This window comes from Camelus bactrianus, chromosome 22 (genome assembly GCF_048773025.1).
Source record: "Camelus bactrianus isolate YW-2024 breed Bactrian camel chromosome 22, ASM4877302v1, whole genome shotgun sequence".
NCBI lineage: Eukaryota > Metazoa > Chordata > Mammalia > Artiodactyla > Camelidae > Camelus > Camelus bactrianus.
Window position 1 is genome coordinate 23,466,919 of NC_133560.1, and position 17,268 is coordinate 23,484,186.

At 53.6% G+C, this 17,268-nt stretch overlaps 2 protein-coding genes across 10 annotated transcripts in view; one reads left to right on the forward strand and one right to left on the reverse strand.

Moving 5' to 3' along the window:
* Positions 1-17,268, reverse strand: part of CC2D1A (coiled-coil and C2 domain containing 1A) — a 31,714-nt gene that overhangs the window by 777 nt on the left and 13,669 nt on the right. For 2 of the 8 annotated variants that reach the window (XM_074350622.1, XM_074350625.1), the window contains 8 exons: positions 17,120-17,210; positions 16,687-16,824; positions 16,534-16,595; positions 15,929-15,992; positions 15,710-15,836; positions 15,558-15,634; positions 15,421-15,468; positions 14,804-15,338 (listed from right to left, as the gene is read on the reverse strand). In XM_074350622.1, coding sequence (XP_074206723.1) covers positions 15,318-15,338; positions 15,421-15,468; positions 15,558-15,634; positions 15,710-15,836; positions 15,929-15,992; positions 16,534-16,595; positions 16,687-16,824; positions 17,120-17,210 — 628 coding nt within the window. In that variant the 3' untranslated portion in view covers positions 14,804-15,317. Of the gene's footprint in view, positions 1-3,799; positions 5,294-14,803; positions 15,339-15,420; positions 15,469-15,557; positions 15,635-15,709; positions 15,837-15,928; positions 15,993-16,533; positions 16,599-16,686; positions 16,825-17,119; positions 17,211-17,268 lie in introns of those variants that run through there. The other 6 variants (XM_074350621.1, XM_074350624.1, XM_074350619.1 and 3 more) reach the window with 4 other exon arrangements.
* Positions 8,397-14,358, forward strand: PODNL1 (podocan like 1). Of its 2 annotated transcripts, none has more exons than XM_074350628.1 (11): positions 8,397-8,474; positions 9,357-9,407; positions 9,538-9,762; positions 10,273-10,366; positions 10,643-10,707; positions 10,848-10,957; positions 11,228-11,384; positions 11,651-11,766; positions 12,217-12,874; positions 13,610-13,758; positions 13,903-14,358. In XM_074350628.1, the coding sequence occupies exons 2-11, from the start codon at positions 9,405-9,407 to the stop codon at positions 14,051-14,053; spliced, it is 1,728 nt and encodes a 575-aa protein (XP_074206729.1). In that variant the 5' UTR covers positions 8,397-8,474; positions 9,357-9,404; the 3' UTR covers positions 14,054-14,358. The 2 variants fall into 2 exon arrangements, with proteins under 2 accessions (XP_074206729.1, XP_074206728.1); XM_074350627.1 differs by lacking the exon at positions 8,397-8,474 and adding an exon at positions 9,151-9,233.

Genomic DNA, 17,268 nt, shown 5'->3' on the forward strand with positions numbered 1-17,268 from the left:
TCGTACAGTATATAAAGTGTTTCTCCCCTAAATCTGTCAGTCCTTGAATATAGTTTCACAGAATACTTACGTTTACTTTCTATTTTCAAAAACTTACTATGGGAAACACTCTTTGGAAACAAATGTGTTATATGTGAAAAAAAGAAAAACTGTATAGAGATTCCTTAAAAAACTAAAAATAGAGTTGCCATATAATCCAGCAATCCCACTCCTGGGCATATATCCAGAGAAAACTCTAATTTAAAAAGATACTCACACCCCAATGTACATAGCAGAACTATTTACAAAAGCAAAGACATGGAAGCAACCTACATGTCCATCGACAGATGATTGGATAAAGAAGTTGTGGTATATATATATATAATGAAATACTACTCAACCATAAAAAAGAATGAAATGATGTTTGCAGCAACACATATGGCCTTAGAAATGATCATGCTAAGTGAAGTAAATCAGAAAGAGAAAGACAAACATCACATAATATAACTTTTATGTGTACTCTAAAATATGATACAAATGAACTTATTTAAAAACAGAAATAGACTCACAGACACAGAAAACAAACTTCTGGTTACCAGAGAAGAAAGGTGGTGGGGAGGGATAAATTAGAAATAAAAATTTTTTAAAGGAAAAAAAATAGAAAATCACATGGTCCCAAACCTGTATGCAAACTAATATAACATGTATATGAAATTGTTTAATATACATATTTCAAATACACATTGTACATAGTGTATATACATTTCACATATGTATTGTATTCCAGTGTACTTAAGTTTGTTATATATACAAATAAATTTGTTCCACTGTACTTAAGTTTTATGTATGTGTGTATGTATAAATATATATGTAACAAGTACATTGGAATACAATTTATTGAAGAAACTTCATTTAAGCTTGCCTGTTTGTAGTAAAAATTTTCTTTATCACATTAAAAAAATTGTGGTGACATGTATATAACATAAAATTTACCATCTTGGCTTTTTTTAAGTATACGATTCAGTGGCATTAAGTACATTTGTATCATTGTGGAATCATCACCACCTCCATCTGCAGAACTTCTCCATTACTCCAAACAGGACCTCTGGCCTCATTAAACACCTACTCCTAACCTTGTCTCCCCCAGCCCCTGGCACCCACCATTCTATTTTCTGTCTCTATGAATTCGAAACTCTAGGGACCTCAAGTAAGTGTAATCATACAGTATTTGTCCTTTTGTGACTGGTTTATTTCACTTCATCTAATGTCCTCAAGTTCATACATGTTGTAGCGTGTGTCAGCATTGCCTTTCTTTTTAGTGCTGAATAATATTTTGTAGTGTGAATACACCACATTTTGTTTATCCATTCATCCACTGATGGACTCTTGGGTTGCTTCCACCTCTTGGTTACTGTGAATAGTGCTGCTATGAACATGGTGTGCAAATATCTGGTCAGTTCCTTGCTATGGTTTCTTTGGGTGTATATCCAGAAGTGCAATTGCTGGAACATAATTCTATGTTTAATTTTTTTTTGAGGAACTGCCATACTGTTTTCCACCCCAGCTGTACCATTTTACATTCCTCAAGGTGTGCAAGGTTTGCAATTTCCCTACATCCTCGTTAACACTTGTTACCTTCTGGGTTTGGGTTTTCTTTTTTTTTTTTTTAATACAAGCTAACCTAATGGGTGAGATCATTTACTTTTTAAATAAGTATTAGATTCACACAATTCAAAATTCAACACGAGGAAGACCTAGAATGGACAATAAGCACATGAAAAGATACTCAACATTATTAGGCATTAAGGAAAAGCAAATAAAGTCACAATCATAGACCGCTACATACCCTCTAAAAAGGCTCCAATTAAACAGACTGACTATACCAAGTGCTGACAAGGATGTGAGGGAACTGGGACTCTGTTAGGCTGCTGGTGGGAATGAAAAATGACACAACCAAGCTGGAATACAGTTTCTCAGGTTTTCAAAAAGTTAAATGCACACCTACCATACGATCCGACCATTTAACTCTTACATATTTACCTAAGAGAAGCTTTTTAAAAGACACATGAGGACATTATATGAAGTGAAATAAACCAGTCACAAAAGGACAAATACTGTGTCTTTTGAGGGGAGGGTATAACTCAGTGGTATAGTGCGTGTTTGGCATGCCTTAGGTCCTGGGTTCAATCCCTGATACCTCCACTAAAAATAACAAGCAAATGAGTGAGCCTAATTTCCTTCCCCCCAAAAAAATAAATAAAATAAATTTTTTAAAAAGACACATTTCCTCGAAGACTCATATATGACTATCCACACCTGCTTTATTTGTATTATCCAACAAAGGGAAACAAGCCAAAAGTTCCTCAACTTGTGATTTAAAAAAAAAAGTTGGTTCATCCATTCAGTGGATACTACCAAATAATAGAAAAGAATGAACTATGGTACACTTAAAACGAATACAATGTTATATGTCAATTATATCTCAATTAATATTAAACGGACTTTTTAAAAAACCACTATAGTTACATGTGACAACATGAATGAATCTCATAACCACTACCAAATGGAATAAGCTGGACAGCAGAAATGACACACTCTATGATTCCATTTATTAATTTCTAGAAAATGTACCATAGTCCATGGTGATGGACAACAGATCAGTGGTGGCCTGGGGCTGGAGGTGAAAGGAGGGAGGGAGGGCTGACAAAGGGGCATGAGGATGCTTTTGGGGGTGACAGAAACGTTCAGGAACCATGGTGATGGTTTTTCCCAGGTGCATCCATGTTGAGTTTTGAAATGATGAGTTTTGTTTCATGTATACTTAAAATATTTTCATTTTTATTGTATGTCATATACATCCCAGTCAAGTCTTCTTTAATTCAACAGGGATACAAGGATATATGGTGGCAGGCTCCCCTTCCCGCTGGGCCCCAGCCTCCCAGTTCTCCCCGTAGAGACCACCAAGCTGTGAAAATTTTTAGTTTATAGAAACAATGAATACTGTTGGCCTTGCTCTGAAACTTTTTTTTTCTCACAAGATTAGCTCTACTGACTAATCCATGTCGTGGTTTGAATGGTGAGCCACAAAAAGATGTGCTGATATCCTAACCCCCAGACCACGTGAGTATGAACTTATTTGGAAAAAAAGATGTAATTAAATGAAGGATTTTGAGATTATCTTGGATTAACCGGGTGTGCCCTAAATCCAATGACCGGTGTCCTTAAAAGAAGCAGAAGAGGACCCCCGGCGCTCACACAGGCACCTCTCTGTCCATGTGGCCCGCTGTTGTCTATGGCAGCGTAACCCAATAAACGCCTCTTCTATTCTCAGAAAGAAAGGAAGGAAGGTAGGGAGAAGGGTAGAAAAACTGACATACGCGGATAAAAGACCACGTGAAAACCGAGGTGGGGAGTTCTGTGACGCAGCTCCAGGCCCAGGAACGTCAAAGATTGCCAGCAGCCATGAGAAGCTGGAAGAGAGCCCAGGAAGGAGTCTCCAAAGGAACCAACCCTGACAACACCTTGACTTTGGACTTCTAGCCTCCACAAGCCCAAAGAAATAATCTGGACCTCTGAAATGAATTCATTTCTGTTGTGTAGAGCCACCCAGTTTGTGGTTACTGGTTACAATGGCCCTTACAAAAGTAAGGCAGGGAAGAGGAGACAGAGTCAAAAAAATTGCTTCTGATCAGCGGATTTGGTGAGGGGGGGTTCTCTGCGTGAGTGAAATGAAGTGAAGTTGCTAGCTGTGTGGGATGGAGGGAAAGAGGGAATTTTTACTATTATAAACAAGCCTGTACGGGAACATCCTTGTACATACCTGTTGGGGGCTGTGTAAGAACTCTTCCAGAACAGATTGTCGGTCGTTGGGTGTCGCAGAGAGGGTAATAATCCAAATAATTCACTTGCTCCTTTTCCCGGACCAGATTCGCCCCACCCCCAGCCATTTCTTGGTTCCGTGCGGTCAGGTAGGACCACGTGACCAATTCTGGCCAATGAAAGGGGAGCAGGAGGGTCGGGTGGCCCTTCAGAGTGGAAACACAAAAGATGTGATGGCGAATCTGGCTGTTTCACAGGACCAGCTGAGCAAGGACTGCTTGCTGTTCAAGACGGTGTGGCCCCTGTTGGACGGGGTCCCTGGGTGACTCTGTGGCTCAGAGGTCCTGCCGCTGATCTGTTGAGATTCTGTCGTGGGGATGACCAGCTCTGATGTTAGTCACTGACGTTTGGGGCTGTTTGTAATGCAGAATGATCTTGGAGATAGATAGATAGATAGATAGATAGATAGATAGATAGATAGATAGATAGATAGATAGATAGATAGATATAGATATATAAAACCCTTGAACAACCTGGGGATTAGGGGGCTGACCCTCTGCACAGTCAAAAATCCGTGTATAACTCTACAGTTGGCCCTGCGAATCTGAGGTTCCGGATTTGCAGATTCAACCCACCATAGATCATGTACAACTGTAGTACGAATTCAGTGAAAAGAATCTGCATATAAGTGGATCCATGTTGTTCAAGGAGATACTATACATATGTATATATACACATATACATATGTAGGAAATATATACCTGTATATAAGTACACATATATAATACTGCTGAGATATGTATATCCTTTTACATATATAAAATCTATATATACAAGGAGATTTATTATGAGGAAATGACTCATGTGATTTTGGAGGCTAAGTCCCATGAGCTGCTGTCTGGAAGCTGGGGACCCAGGAAAGCTGGTGGTATAATTCCAGTCTGAGGCCTGAGAACCAGAAGAGCCAATGGTGTACATCCCAGTCCTGATGCAAGAGAAGATGCATGTCCCCACAGGACGGTAAAAGGGATGAGTTCCTCCTTCCTCTGCCTTTCAGTCTGTTCAGGGCTGCAGTGGATTGGACGACGATACCCAGGCACACTGGGGAGGGCCATCTAGCTTATTGAGTCCATGGATTCAAATGCTAATCTCCTCTGGAAACACCCGACTGAGGAGCCCAGAAAGAATGTTTAATCCGGGCATCCCATGACCCAATAAAATGTTATCATATGATTTTATATTTGACACATACACATGAACCATCACAAGTACATGGCAGGCACATCTTCAGTTTTACCAGATACCTTTAGGTTCCTTTCTCACCCTCCTTCTCCACAGCCATCGCTTGCTTCTCTTCTGCCCCCACCTCAAGTATAAGCATCCTTGAGGGATCTCCCTTTGACTCCCTTCTCTTCTCCTTCTAAGCTTTCTCCTTGGAAAACAACATCCGTGCTGTGGCTTCAGCTCTCACGTCTGTGGGTATCCCCTGTATCCACTAGGACAAGATTCAGTTTTTAAAAGAGAAGAAAAGAAATAAAAGAGAAGTGATGACTCAAACAAGAGAGATATGTTGTTCTCTCACTGTCAGGCTGACTGGCACTGTTTGTGTGAAAAGGCCTGAAATTCCATGTGTTGCTTTGGTGTCTTTGAGCCTCACAGGGCCCCAAAGGCCTAGATGTGAGTTTCTGTGCTTTTGTCAGATAGGCACCCCTACCCCAACCAGTGGGAAAGGCTCCCCACCTGACTAGTTCTCTATCACCCAGACCAGCCACACCTCATCTGGTCCCCTAATGGGTTTCACCTCTCTGCCACACCAAGAAGTTATTCACACAAGCCAATCACATCCTCCAATGGGAACCAGAGGTCATCCCACCCTTTTGTCACCACCAAGTCCATCTCTCATCGCCCTTACTTCTTGGCTCTGCTCCCAAGTGCACCTCCCACATATGGCTCTACATTGTGTACAATGTCCTCTTCCAATTCTGGCCTGTGAGTATTTGTGACTAATTAAATGATGATGAGCTCAGCTATCCAATGTTAGGTGTCATGTGTTTGGCCATCTATACTATTTAGGGCATGTGATTCCTCTTTCAATAGGGCAAATAGCAAGTGATCAAAACACTGGTCAGTCCATGGATAGCGCAGACTTCCATGGTATGTGAGACCCAAGTCCCTTCTATTTTGTTGCCCTACCATTCAAGGCCTCTAGTTCCAAGACAATGTCATGGCCCAATATGGCTGATAGAGTTCCAGCCATCACATCTACATTGCAACAGTAGGAAACAGAAAGGCACCCCCACTTCCTCAAAGTTGCACATACCACAGCTGCTTACACAGTCATGTGACCACATCTACCTGCAAGGGAGCCTGGGAAATGTAGTTCTTTATTTTAGGCAGCCATACGCCCAGCTAAATATCAGTAGTATTATGGATTGGGTCCAGATCCTGAAGGGCTCATCAGTAAGACGAAAGCTCATTGAGGAGTTTGGCTTTAGTCTGTGTCTCAGGACTGGATGCCATCAGAAGATGAGGAGGGGCAGGCCCAAGGTGTGTCTTGGGATTGTTAACTGGTACTGAGTTAAGATCCCTCCTTTCCTTTTCCAATTGGGAAATTGTATTTTCCATAAGCTTCTTGCTCCCTCCCACATCAATCCTGCCCCTCCTTCCCCACTAACCAAAATGAGACCAGGTTGCTGCACCATCTACTCTGTGTTACTGCAACTGTCCCTTGTCCCCCTGACTCGACAGTCCTCCCTACTCTGAGATCAGAGCCTCAGGGGAACCAAGAAACACCCTTCTCTATGCAAATCTCCCCATAGGTACAGACACAATCGTACATGCAGTTCATAAAAGTGTACTAAATGCTGATTCTGCCAGGCTCTATGTTGGTGGACCATACTCTGTTGCTATCCCTGCAGAACTCCCTCCTGGGCAGGGCAGGGCAGCGGAGGACTGGGCAAGGCAGCGGAGGACTGGGCTGGGCTGGGCAGAGCTGGAATGGGCAGAACTGGGCTAAGCACGGCAGAGCATAGAGCAGGGAGTTCGTTACATGATGATAAAGCCAGTGGGTCATTTATAAGAGTGGTGGTTAAGTTTCTAGCCAATCAACACATTCCATCTCTCTGGCCACAGGGACTGATTCCAGATGGATATGTGACCAAAGCTTAGGCCAATGATAGCTTGGGGCTTTCAGCTGGACAAAGCTGGGGATATCTTGGCACTACACAAAGAAGCCTGCTGGTAGAACTGAGAGTTAAGTGAGAGACTCCATCCTGAGGATGTCATTTGAGCCCCTGGATCCAGCTATGCCTGAAGGACACCCCCCTCAACGTTTCCCTTCATGAGTTAATAAATACCCTTGTTTGCGTTAGTTAATTTGAATTGGATTCTCTGTCCTTTGCAATTGTAAGAGGCCTGCCAGAAACTAACACAGCTTGGTTCTCACTGCTGTTTCCCTTGGGGCTAGGATCAGTGTCATAGTTCAGTAGCTCCCTGGAGCTGGTCCCATTATACTGCTAGGAAGCCTGAGTTGATTCTACACGATGTCCAAGCTAGTGGCTGTAGTCCCACCTGGAGAACTTGGAGTGGGGCCTGCTGTTCTCTTCTCGTCAAAGCTAAGACCTGTCTTCTGTCCCAGCCCTGAGGGTCCTATCTCAGGAGGCCACACAGTCCTGGGAAATATGGTCAAATGACTACCTCTTTGGGTCCAAGTTTCCTCCTCTGTGGAAGTGGGGGTTAATAATACAGACACCCTGGGGGGAGGGTATAGTTCAGTGGTAGAGTGCATACTTAGCATGCACAAGGTCCTTGGTTCAATCTGCAGTGCCTCCACTAAATAAATAAATAAATAAATAAATAAATAAATAGTTAAAATTAAAAACAAAATAGAGACACTCTGTCTCTCCATCATTCTCCCACATCTTGGTCCCTTCTTCCCACCCACCTGAGATACTTCACTTTTATCTCTCCATGGCTTGACCCCCAAACCACCTATAGTAGATACTGTTTAGGGCCTACCATGGCCCCCTCAGGCCTCACCATCAGGCACCTAATATCTCTTTAGGGATGGGGCCTGCTCTACCCAGAGTGCCAGGGAATTTAGGCCCCTTGGGGACAGCCCTCAACCAGTGACTGATGGAGAGAGTTGGAGGATCAATACCCCAGCTGTCTCACCCCTTGGGTGGGATGATTCTGATCTCCCAGTGTTCCCCAGCAGGACTGAGCCCCAGCTGCCTATGGCAGGAATTTGCTTGATAACGAGAGTGACCAACAATCCCAACCTGCCCAGGACTGAGGGTCCATGGGGTGTAGGATTTTGAGGTCTAGAACTGGCAAGTTCCAGACAAGTTGATTTCACTTGTGATAACTCATTGACTTTTGACTGCTCCCTTCCTTCCCTCTGCCACATTGCTGCTTCCCTATAGCTGCTGTCTCCAGGACAAATGCACTCAATCCTCATCTCAGTCTCTTTCTGAGAGACCTCAACTTCCTTCATGCCCTTCGAGCAGCCACTCCCCACCAAGCTGAGCACGGGTGAGGGGCAGATTCTGTGCTGAGAACTTTCTGGTTTTGCCTTGTGACAGCCTTTAGAGGAAGGATCTTCTGTCATCTCTATTTTATACACGGAAAAGCTGAGATTCGGGCAGGAAAACTTCTTGTCTGAAGTCACCGCACTGGTGAGTGGTGCATTTCCGGGGATCGGACTTTGGGCAGAGACAGGCTTCCTCACCCCTCTGCACACAATGCTACTCTGCTGTTGAGGGCCTGGGGCTGCCGGGCATTCATTGTCTCACCTACTTCTGATGCACCATCCCATTTAATCCTTACACCACTCCTGAGAGGCGAGGCAACCATTCCCCCACTTTGCAGAGCAGGAAACCAAGGCCAGAGAGGTGGCAGAGCCCAGGTTCAAACCCAGGCAGGCTGCCCCTGAGTGCACATCCTTAACCACTGGGCTGGTGCCTCAATACGTGTAATTTCCTTTGGGCAGCAGCTGTGGCCATTTGGGGAGGGGGGAATCTCGCTGCCAGTGAGGCCAGCTGGCAGTGGGGGAGGAGAGACCTAGATGGCAGACCTGGCTGGGAGCTCCCAGGCTGGTGTCTGGACTGGCAGGCTGAGCCCAGTCCTGCCCTGACCCCTCGCTGCCAGCCCCAGTTCCTTGAGGACTCTCCTGTGCCCTGAAGCGTCCTCCACTCCTCTGCCCCCACCCCTACTCCTGCGGTCGGCCCAAATACCAGACAGGGCGAATCTCAGCTTTCCCCCAAACATTCTTTGCTCCTGTGGCCCGGCCCAGGCTGGCCGAGGTTACGCAAGCAGAGCTGGGGTGGTGGAGGGGCGCGGAGGGTGGGGGGAGGCGGGTGGGACGGAGGGGACGGGCTGGCCTGTCCTCACCACCCCATCTGGTGCCTGCCCGCCCTCTGCAAGGCGGGGAAAGGGTGGGCCAGCTTCCCTGAGCCCCTGGGAGAACAGGCTGGGGGGAGGGTGGCCTGTGCCGAGAGATGGGGGGCGGTGGTGGCCACAGCAGAACCTCCAGGAGGTGACCGCCTGGTTTCCATTAGGGAGCCCTGGTCAGCAGTTCGGGCAAGACGGCAGAGCTGAGGCTGGCTATGGTAAGGTAGGGCAGGGGAGGGTCTGAGGGTGGGGCCTGCCTGCCCACCCACCCCACTGTAGGGATGCTCCTGTTGCCATGGTGACCCAGTGCCCAGCTGAGGACACCCTGACCCATCCCTCAACTCCCAGCGGCTGAGCATATTGCTGCTGCTCCTGCTGCTGCCTGGCCCCCCACCCGCCCTCGGCATGGAGGACGCCTCCTTCCCCCACCTGGGGGAGAGCTCGCAGCCCCCGCCCCGGGCCTGCCCCCCACGCTGCTCCTGTCCCCGAGCTGACACAGTGGACTGCGATGGCCTGGACCTGCGGGTGTTCCCAGACAATATCACCAGGGCAGCTCAGCACCTTTCCCTGCAGGTGGGGCCTGGGGGTGCAGGGTAGCACCCAGGGGAAGCGGGGAGGAGAATGGGAAGTGCTGGAGTTGAGGGTGTTGGGGAGTGGGGTCCCTGTGCAGGGATGAGGCACTGGGCATGTGGGTCTTGGCACTGGTGAAAGCTGGCCTTGAGAGCGCAGGGGTCTGTATGTCAGAGGTGAGAGGAGGCAGGGGTACAGATGTTGGAAGTGGGAGAGGGGCTGAGGGTTTAGGGGTGGATGTCTTGGTGATTAGGAGTTGCTTAGGATTGGTGTGATGGGGCATTTGGGGTCAACTGTAGGGGTGGATGGGGTGTCGGGGGGCTAATGTCTTTTTGGTTACTGGGCTGTTACTGGATAAAGAGGTAACAAGGCATTTCGGATCGAGTATGGGGTGATCGGGCCTTGGAGCTCACTGTTTAGGCTGATGGGAAGCTGAGACTCAGAGCTCGGGGTCATCTGTTGAGGGCTCAGGGTCACGGGTGTCGGTGTGAGTGCCCCTACCCTGCCCCATAGAACAACCAGCTCCAGGAGCTCCCCTACAACGAGCTGTCACGCCTCAGTGGCCTGCGGACCCTCAACCTCCACAACAACCTCATCTCCTCTGAGGGTGAGGGGGACAACGGGAGGCCGCCTCTCCCCAGCACGGTCCCCGCTGTCCTCTCTCTGCGGCTTGGTCTGTGGGCAGCTCTGCGGTAGTTCCCAGAACTGCCCTTTGCTGAGCAGGATGGAAACTCAGGGGGTGGGGGTGGGGGCTGTGGCTTTTGAGGACAAGGAGGGGCAGTGCTCGGAGGAACCTCTGCCAGTCCCCGGCTGGATGGGAGCACAGGCTCTCCCCTGCCCGCCCCCAGGACTGGGGTCCCCTCACCGCCCACCTCACTCACAGGCCTGCCGGATGAGGCCTTTGAGTCCCTCACCCAGCTGCAGCACATCTACGTGGCCCACAACAAGGTGAGCCCCCTCCTCACCCCAACTCCTCGAATCCCCCGCCCAGGCCTGGCCCGGCAGGGGTGCAGCCCAGGAGGGGTGCAGATGGGACAGCGTGGGGCTGGAAGGGGACCACCTGGACCATTGCAGCTGTGCTCCCGCAGCTCTCTGTGGCTCCCCAGTTTCTGCCCCGCTCCCTCCGTGTTGCTGATCTGGCTGCCAACGAAGTGACAGAGATCTTCCCGCTCACCTTTGGGGAGAAGCCAGCTCTCAGGTAGCCCCTGGCCCAGCCCAGGCCCCCCCGGGGTCTCAGACATGCCTGGGATCACTCCTTACCCTGGGGATCTGAGGGGGATCGTGAGCCCACTCTGCGGGGATCTGGAGGGGAGACAGGGCCCTGGATGCTCTGTCTGGAGAATTCCAGACTGAAGTGGAGGGAGCACACACACACTCACACCCCCACACTGAAGGCAGCCCTGAGCTGGGGTGCAGGGTGGTGGGGAGGCCAGGGCCAGGCTGGTGGCCGGAGCCTGGCTCCCCTCAGGTCCGTGTACCTCCACAACAACCAGCTGAGCAATGCCGGCCTGCCCCCCGACGCCTTCCGCGGCTCCGAGGCAGTCACCACCCTCAGCCTTTCCAGCAACCGGCTCAGCTACGTGCCGCCCAGCCTGCCGCCCTCGCTGGAGCGACTCCACCTGCAGGTACGCCTCCTTCACCTCACCACCCCCATGTCCCCACCTCCTCGGGCCCCCTGCACCTCTCTCCTGGGGGACCCCTCCACCTCCTCACAATTCCGGCCATAGGAAATGTCTCTCTCCAAGTCTCTTCCCTGTGCATGGGTCATACACAGGTGCTCTCTGAGCAGATGTGCTCAGGTGAGCTCCTCCTCCCTTACTCTAGAACCCTCTGTGGCTCCCTGCTGCCCTCTATCCTGGACCCTCAGTCTCATTCTCTTCTCCCTTCCCAGGACAACCTCATCTCCAAGGTGCCCCGAGGAGCCCTAAGCCGCCAGACCCACCTCCGTGAGCTCTACCTCCAGCACAACCGGCTGGCAGACAGTGGCCTGGACGCCACCACTTTCAGGTGGGGCCTGGGACAGGGTGGGTTGGGGGTGCAGCCTCATGTTGGCAGGAGAGGATGAGGACTCAGAGTCTGGGACCCCAGCCCTCCATCTCCCCACTACGATTCCTGACTCTCAAGGCCTCACTTGGTGCGTGCCTGCTATGTGCCAGGCTCAGCCAAGCACCTGCCAGCACCCTATGCCGTGGTCTTATTACCCGACATCACAGCTTGCCACAAGAAGATCTCAGACCCAGGACTCTGTCCTGGTCACCCCCACCTCTAACCCTCAGACTGGAATCTGCCCTGATCACCCCAGGTTTACCTCCTGCTCTGGTCTCTCAGCTCATCATTCCCAAGTTGGAATCTCCAGCTTACAACTCCCAGGACCCCTCCTCAACTCCCTACCCTCAAGATCCCCCTGACCCCCATTCTGGGTGCCCAGCCCAACGCTGGCCCTCTCTCTCCCGCCAGCAAGCTGCACTGCCTTGAGTACCTGGACCTGTCCCACAACCAGCTGGCTGCTGTGCCCGCTGGCCTGCCCCGCACCCTGGCCGTGCTGCACCTGGGCCGCAACCGCATCCGCTGGGTGGAGGCGGCCCGGCTGCATGGCATGCGAGGCCTGCGCTACCTGCTGCTGCAGCACAACCAGCTGGGGACAGCGGGGCTGCCGGCCGGGGCGCTGCGGCCGCTGCGTGGCCTGCACACGCTGCACCTGTATGGCAACGGGCTAGACCACGTGCCCCAGGCGCTGCCCCGCCGCCTGCGGGCCCTGGTGCTGCCCCACAACCGTGTGACCACTCTGGGTGCCCACGACCTGGCCGCCACCCCCCGCCTGACTGAGCTCAACCTGGCCTATAACTGCCTGGCCAGCGCCCGCGTGCACCCCCGGGCCTTCCGCCGGCTGCGTGCCCTGCGCAGCCTCGACCTGGCCGGCAACCAGCTGACCCGGCTGCCCACCGGCCTGCCCGCTGGCCTGCACACCCTGCGGCTGCAGCGAAACCAGCTGCGAGCCCTTGAGCCTGAGCCGCTGGCTGGCCTGGACCAACTTCAGGAGCTCAGCCTGGCGCATAACCGGCTGCGTGTGGGCGACATCGGGCCTGGCACCTGGCACGAGCTGCAGGCCCTCCAGGTCAGGGGTAGGCTGGTTAGCCACACTGAACGTCCATGGGTGTCCCCACAGCCCCTCCAGCAGCCCCCGGCCTGCCCAGTCCTCCCTGACAGGGCCCTGGAGGCTAAAAAGAAAGCCCCCACTGTAGGCCAGTCCTGGGGTGGGCAAGACAGATCCAGGCTCCAGGCCTTGGCCTCTGCGACCACCCCCTGCCACCTGGTCCTCTGCGACCACCCCCTCACCGTCCCCAGTGAATTCCACAGTCTCTGGCTCCTTCTGAGCACTGCTGATGCCACAGAATTTAGTGCACCTGTGGGTGCCAGGCACTGTTCTAGACACTGGAGATGCTGCTGGGCACAGAATGACACAACTCCTGGCCCCTGGCACAAACACCCTAGTTAGGGGGAAAGCAACCAACAACCACAAGTGAACAGTGGAGGGTTAAAGGGCACGAGGAGGCAAGGGAGTACCATCTCTGTGAGTGACAGACTGAATCGTTGGCTCCCACAGCAGGCAGTGACCCTGTCTGTCTGGCCCTTCCACCATCTAGGACAGGGCCAGCCCAAAGGGGACTCAGTTTATTTCTGTTGAGCAGAGGAATTTGGCAGCCATGAAGTAGGTGAGGGGAGGGGGCAGAAGGGCTGGGCTGGAGGTCGAGGGGCAGGAGGGCCTGGGGGGAGAGTGGTTTGGGGCTTGGCTGAATGGGTAGCCCAGGGCTTGAGGCAGCCATGGTGCCATCTCTGCCTGCTTGCCCAGGTGCTGGACCTCAGCCACAACGAGCTGTCCTTCGTGCCCCCTGACCTGCCCGAGGCCCTAGAGGAGCTGCACCTGCAGGGCAACCGCATCAGCCACGTGGGCCCTGAAGCCTTCCTCAGCACGCCCCGCCTGCGTGCCCTCTTCCTCAGGTGCCCTGTGGGTGGCTGGGCCAGGCAGGTCCAGGTAGACGGGGCAGGCTATGGGCTGTGGTGGATGCAAGCAGGTTCAGGGGTATCAGGGTAATTGTGGCTTCCTCCCCTCCAACCCACTCTCACGCCTGCCTCTCGGTCCAGGGCAAACAGGCTTCACATGACTAGCATCGCCCCTGAGGCCTTCCTGGGCCTCCCGCACCTGCGCATGGTGGACACGACAGGCAACCCCGAGCACGTCTTGGTCCGGCTGCCGCCCACAGCCCCACGTCGGCCATGGGCAGGGGGCCCCTGAGCCTGGAGGGGCCCAAGCAGAGCAGCCCAGACCCCTGGGGCTCAGCTGGGCCATGGACTAAGGAGACAGCACCCACCTGGAGCCTCGATCTGGCTCTCCCAGGGATGGAGAGTTGGGCCTGCCTGACCTGTGCTGGCCAGGACGCTGGGACGGGGCGCCACCGCGACACACAGGGAGCCCGGGAGCGACTGAAGCGTGCACCTCACACGCCAGATGTGCAGGCAACTCTGACTCTGCTGGACACTTCCTGACTGCCCAGGCAGATGGAGACGGCAATAATAAAGCCTAGCCCTTGCAAGTGCTCACCACCGACCAGTGCCCTTCAGCTTGGGGGAGGGGCTCTTGTCGCCCCCGCGTGCAGCTGGGGAAGCTGAAGCTCTGGGACGCTAAGTGGGTCAAGCAACTTGGTCCAGGTCCCGCGGCCAGTGAGCGGCAGGGCTGGCTTTCGAGGCCTTGAGACACACATGGGTCACTAAGCACCACCACATGTGACCTGACCACATGGGTAAACCAAGATAGTCCCAAGGCCACCAGCTGAAGAAACATACGCAGATGCCCTCAGGCCCTCGTGACACACGTGAAGGCCTTCACATGTATCCCCACAGCAAGTGTGTGAGGAGAACACATCCCTCACAGGCACACTCCCTTCAGACTGCCCCCCTCGCAGGCACCTCTCTGTCTGCTCCTAGGGGAGCTGTCAGAGGACACCCAGCCAGGCACTGAGGGCAGGAGCAAGACACAAAGGCAGGACAGAGTGAGCCGGGTGTGGCCCTGGCTGTTTATTCTGTGTGTCAGCCCTGGGGGCCCAGCTGGGCCAGGGCAACCCTCTGGGGAGCCAACCAGGCTCTGGCTGGCCTCAGTGGCTTCTTTGGGGTGTAGGTGGACTTCGGGGTTAAGGCTGGGAGGGGCAGGAAGTAAAGTGCTTGCAGGGGCCCTTGGGGCTTGGTCCTAGCCGCCCTCCCACCTTGGAGGCAGGCAAGGCGCCGCACACCCCTGGGCTGTGCAAACGGACTCTCTGGGGCCCCCCCAGCCAGGCCTGGGTGAGGGGCACACACAGGCTGGCGGATACCATCCCCAACGCCCCCTGCCAGGGAGGCTCCAGCCAGACTGGGTGGGCCCAGTGGGGGAACATGTCCATCCAGAGCCGATTGTCCATTGATTGTCTGCTCAACTGGTTGGAGTCTGTGGCCATGTTAGCTCCTCCCAGAGCAGGGGCCTCAGGCTTGCTCCCCGCTCTCCAGGGGCCGCCCGTGCTGTCAGCCCCTCACCTGCGGAGCCGCTGCAGCTGAGGGAGAGGCCGCTGGGGTCAGAGTACGGGACAGGGCCGCAGCTGCCCAGCCCCTAACCCCAGTGCCCAAGCTGCTCACCTCACTCTCGACCAGGTTCCGTCGATACAGGGCCTCCTTTGCGGCCTCCTGGGGTGGGGGGTGGGCAACAGGTGGTCAGGGGGCAGCCCCTGGCAGCCCTGACCCCCAAACACCCGCCCAGCCCTCGCCCGGCTCACCCTGCTGCCGTCACTGCCCAGGCGCCGGGCTGCCTCCGTGTAGAACTGCAGCTGACGCTCCAGCTGGGCCGCGTACTCTGAGGGAGGAAGGGGGTCAGGATGGGGCCCGCTGCCCCCGGCCCTCCCCCACGGGCCCATCCCTGAACTCCTACCCCGCCGGATGCCTGGGCCCCCTTGCTCCAGCTGTGCCCTCTGCCACTGGCTGCGTTGCGTGATGTCCTGGTACTGCTGGGCCACCTCCGGGGGCACGGGCCGCCTTGCCTGCCTGAGGGCCAGGATCTAGGGGGTGCAGATGGAGCTATGAGGGCCCTGCCTGGGCCCGCCGACCTCCTCAATCCCACCCCACTGAGCCTAGCCGGGTGGGTACCCACCTTCCGCTCCAGACGCTCTTGGTCGAAGGCCAGCACGCTGAGACTATGCAGGGGCCGGGCTGATCTATGGGGTTGGGGAGGGATGAGGGGCTGCAGGGATACCCCATCCCTGACCCCGTTAATTCAACAGACACACCAGAGAACAGAGGGAGACAAGCCAGGCCCACCTCAGTGCTGCTTGAGCCAACAACCTAATAGGGACAATGACTGTATACCACGTGTCAGGAAGGGCTTCCTGGAGAAGGTGACAGTCAAGTTGGTACTCAAACACAGTTGGGCAGAGGAGCAGGGAGCAAGTGTAGGGATAGGGGTGCTCAGTGCACTATAACACAGAGAAGCCCAAAGGCCAGTGAAAACTAAGTGTAGCCAGGAACCAACAGGAGGAAGTGGGGAGAAAGCTGGATATATTGACAACGGTCAGATCACAAAAGATCCTAAAGATCAAGCTGAGTTTAAATGAGATGTTCCAGGAAAAAGGGACCCAGGAGAGGTTTTGGAGTGGGGGAGGGACATGCTCCACTTTGCACCTGATGGGAAGCTGTCCAAGAGGAGCTGAGGCAAGAAGAAGGGGGGTCTCCCCAGCACAGCCTGGCCCAGCCACCTACCTGTTCCCTGGCTCCCTCGTAGGAGCAGGCAAGGGGGGGGCCTTTCCCTTGGACCCAGAAACCTGCTTCAGGGGACAGAATCAGTCTTGTGAGTCTCGGCCCTCCTTGAACCAAACCTCCCTCCCTCGGGCTGCTGATGAGCAGGGGTCTCACTGTGGGCATAGCTGCCGGCACAGGGTCGATGACCAGCCACCTCTCAGTTGTCGTCTCCAACTGCTGGGCCGTCAGGGGTTCCCGAATCCGAACCATCACCTCCAGCCGCCCCCCTGTGGGCCTGCGACCATCCAGAACCTGGGTGGGAGTGAGGGGAGGCTGTTAGGAAGCAGGCAGTGGCTCAGGGCCAGGATCAGGGAAAACTAGAGCAATTTCCAAAATAGGAGCCCATGGGTACAGCTGAGACATCAGCTGGTCAGAACAAGCAGAGAGCTGAGAGTGGTTAGGGCTGGGCAATGGGGAGCTCTGGGACTCCAGGGGAGGGCCTGGGTCAGTGGAAGGGACCCCTGGGAGGCTCAGAGCAGGAGCACGTGAGTGACGCTCATGAGTGGCATGGCTACACTGGAGCATTCAGATGAAGTCCACCTCTCACCTCAAGGATCTCCCGGACCTCGCATGCCGTCTCCAGGGCGTCCAGCTTCAGTTGGGCTGTGCCCAGGACCCGGTCGGTCTTGAAGAGCCCCCTGTGTGTGTGGGAGGGGACAGGATGGTGGGCCCAGGGAAGCTCCCCCTCCTCCAGAG

Excerpts from the sequence above, each read along its gene's own strand:
- PODNL1 (XM_074350628.1), top strand. Across the intron at positions 11,385-11,650 it reads TGGAGCGACTCCACCTGCAG|GACAACCTCATCTCCAAGGT; the intron begins GTACGCCTCCTT and ends CTCCCTTCCCAG. Across the intron at positions 13,759-13,902 it reads CTGCGTGCCCTCTTCCTCAG|GGCAAACAGGCTTCACATGA; the intron begins GTGCCCTGTGGG and ends CTCTCGGTCCAG.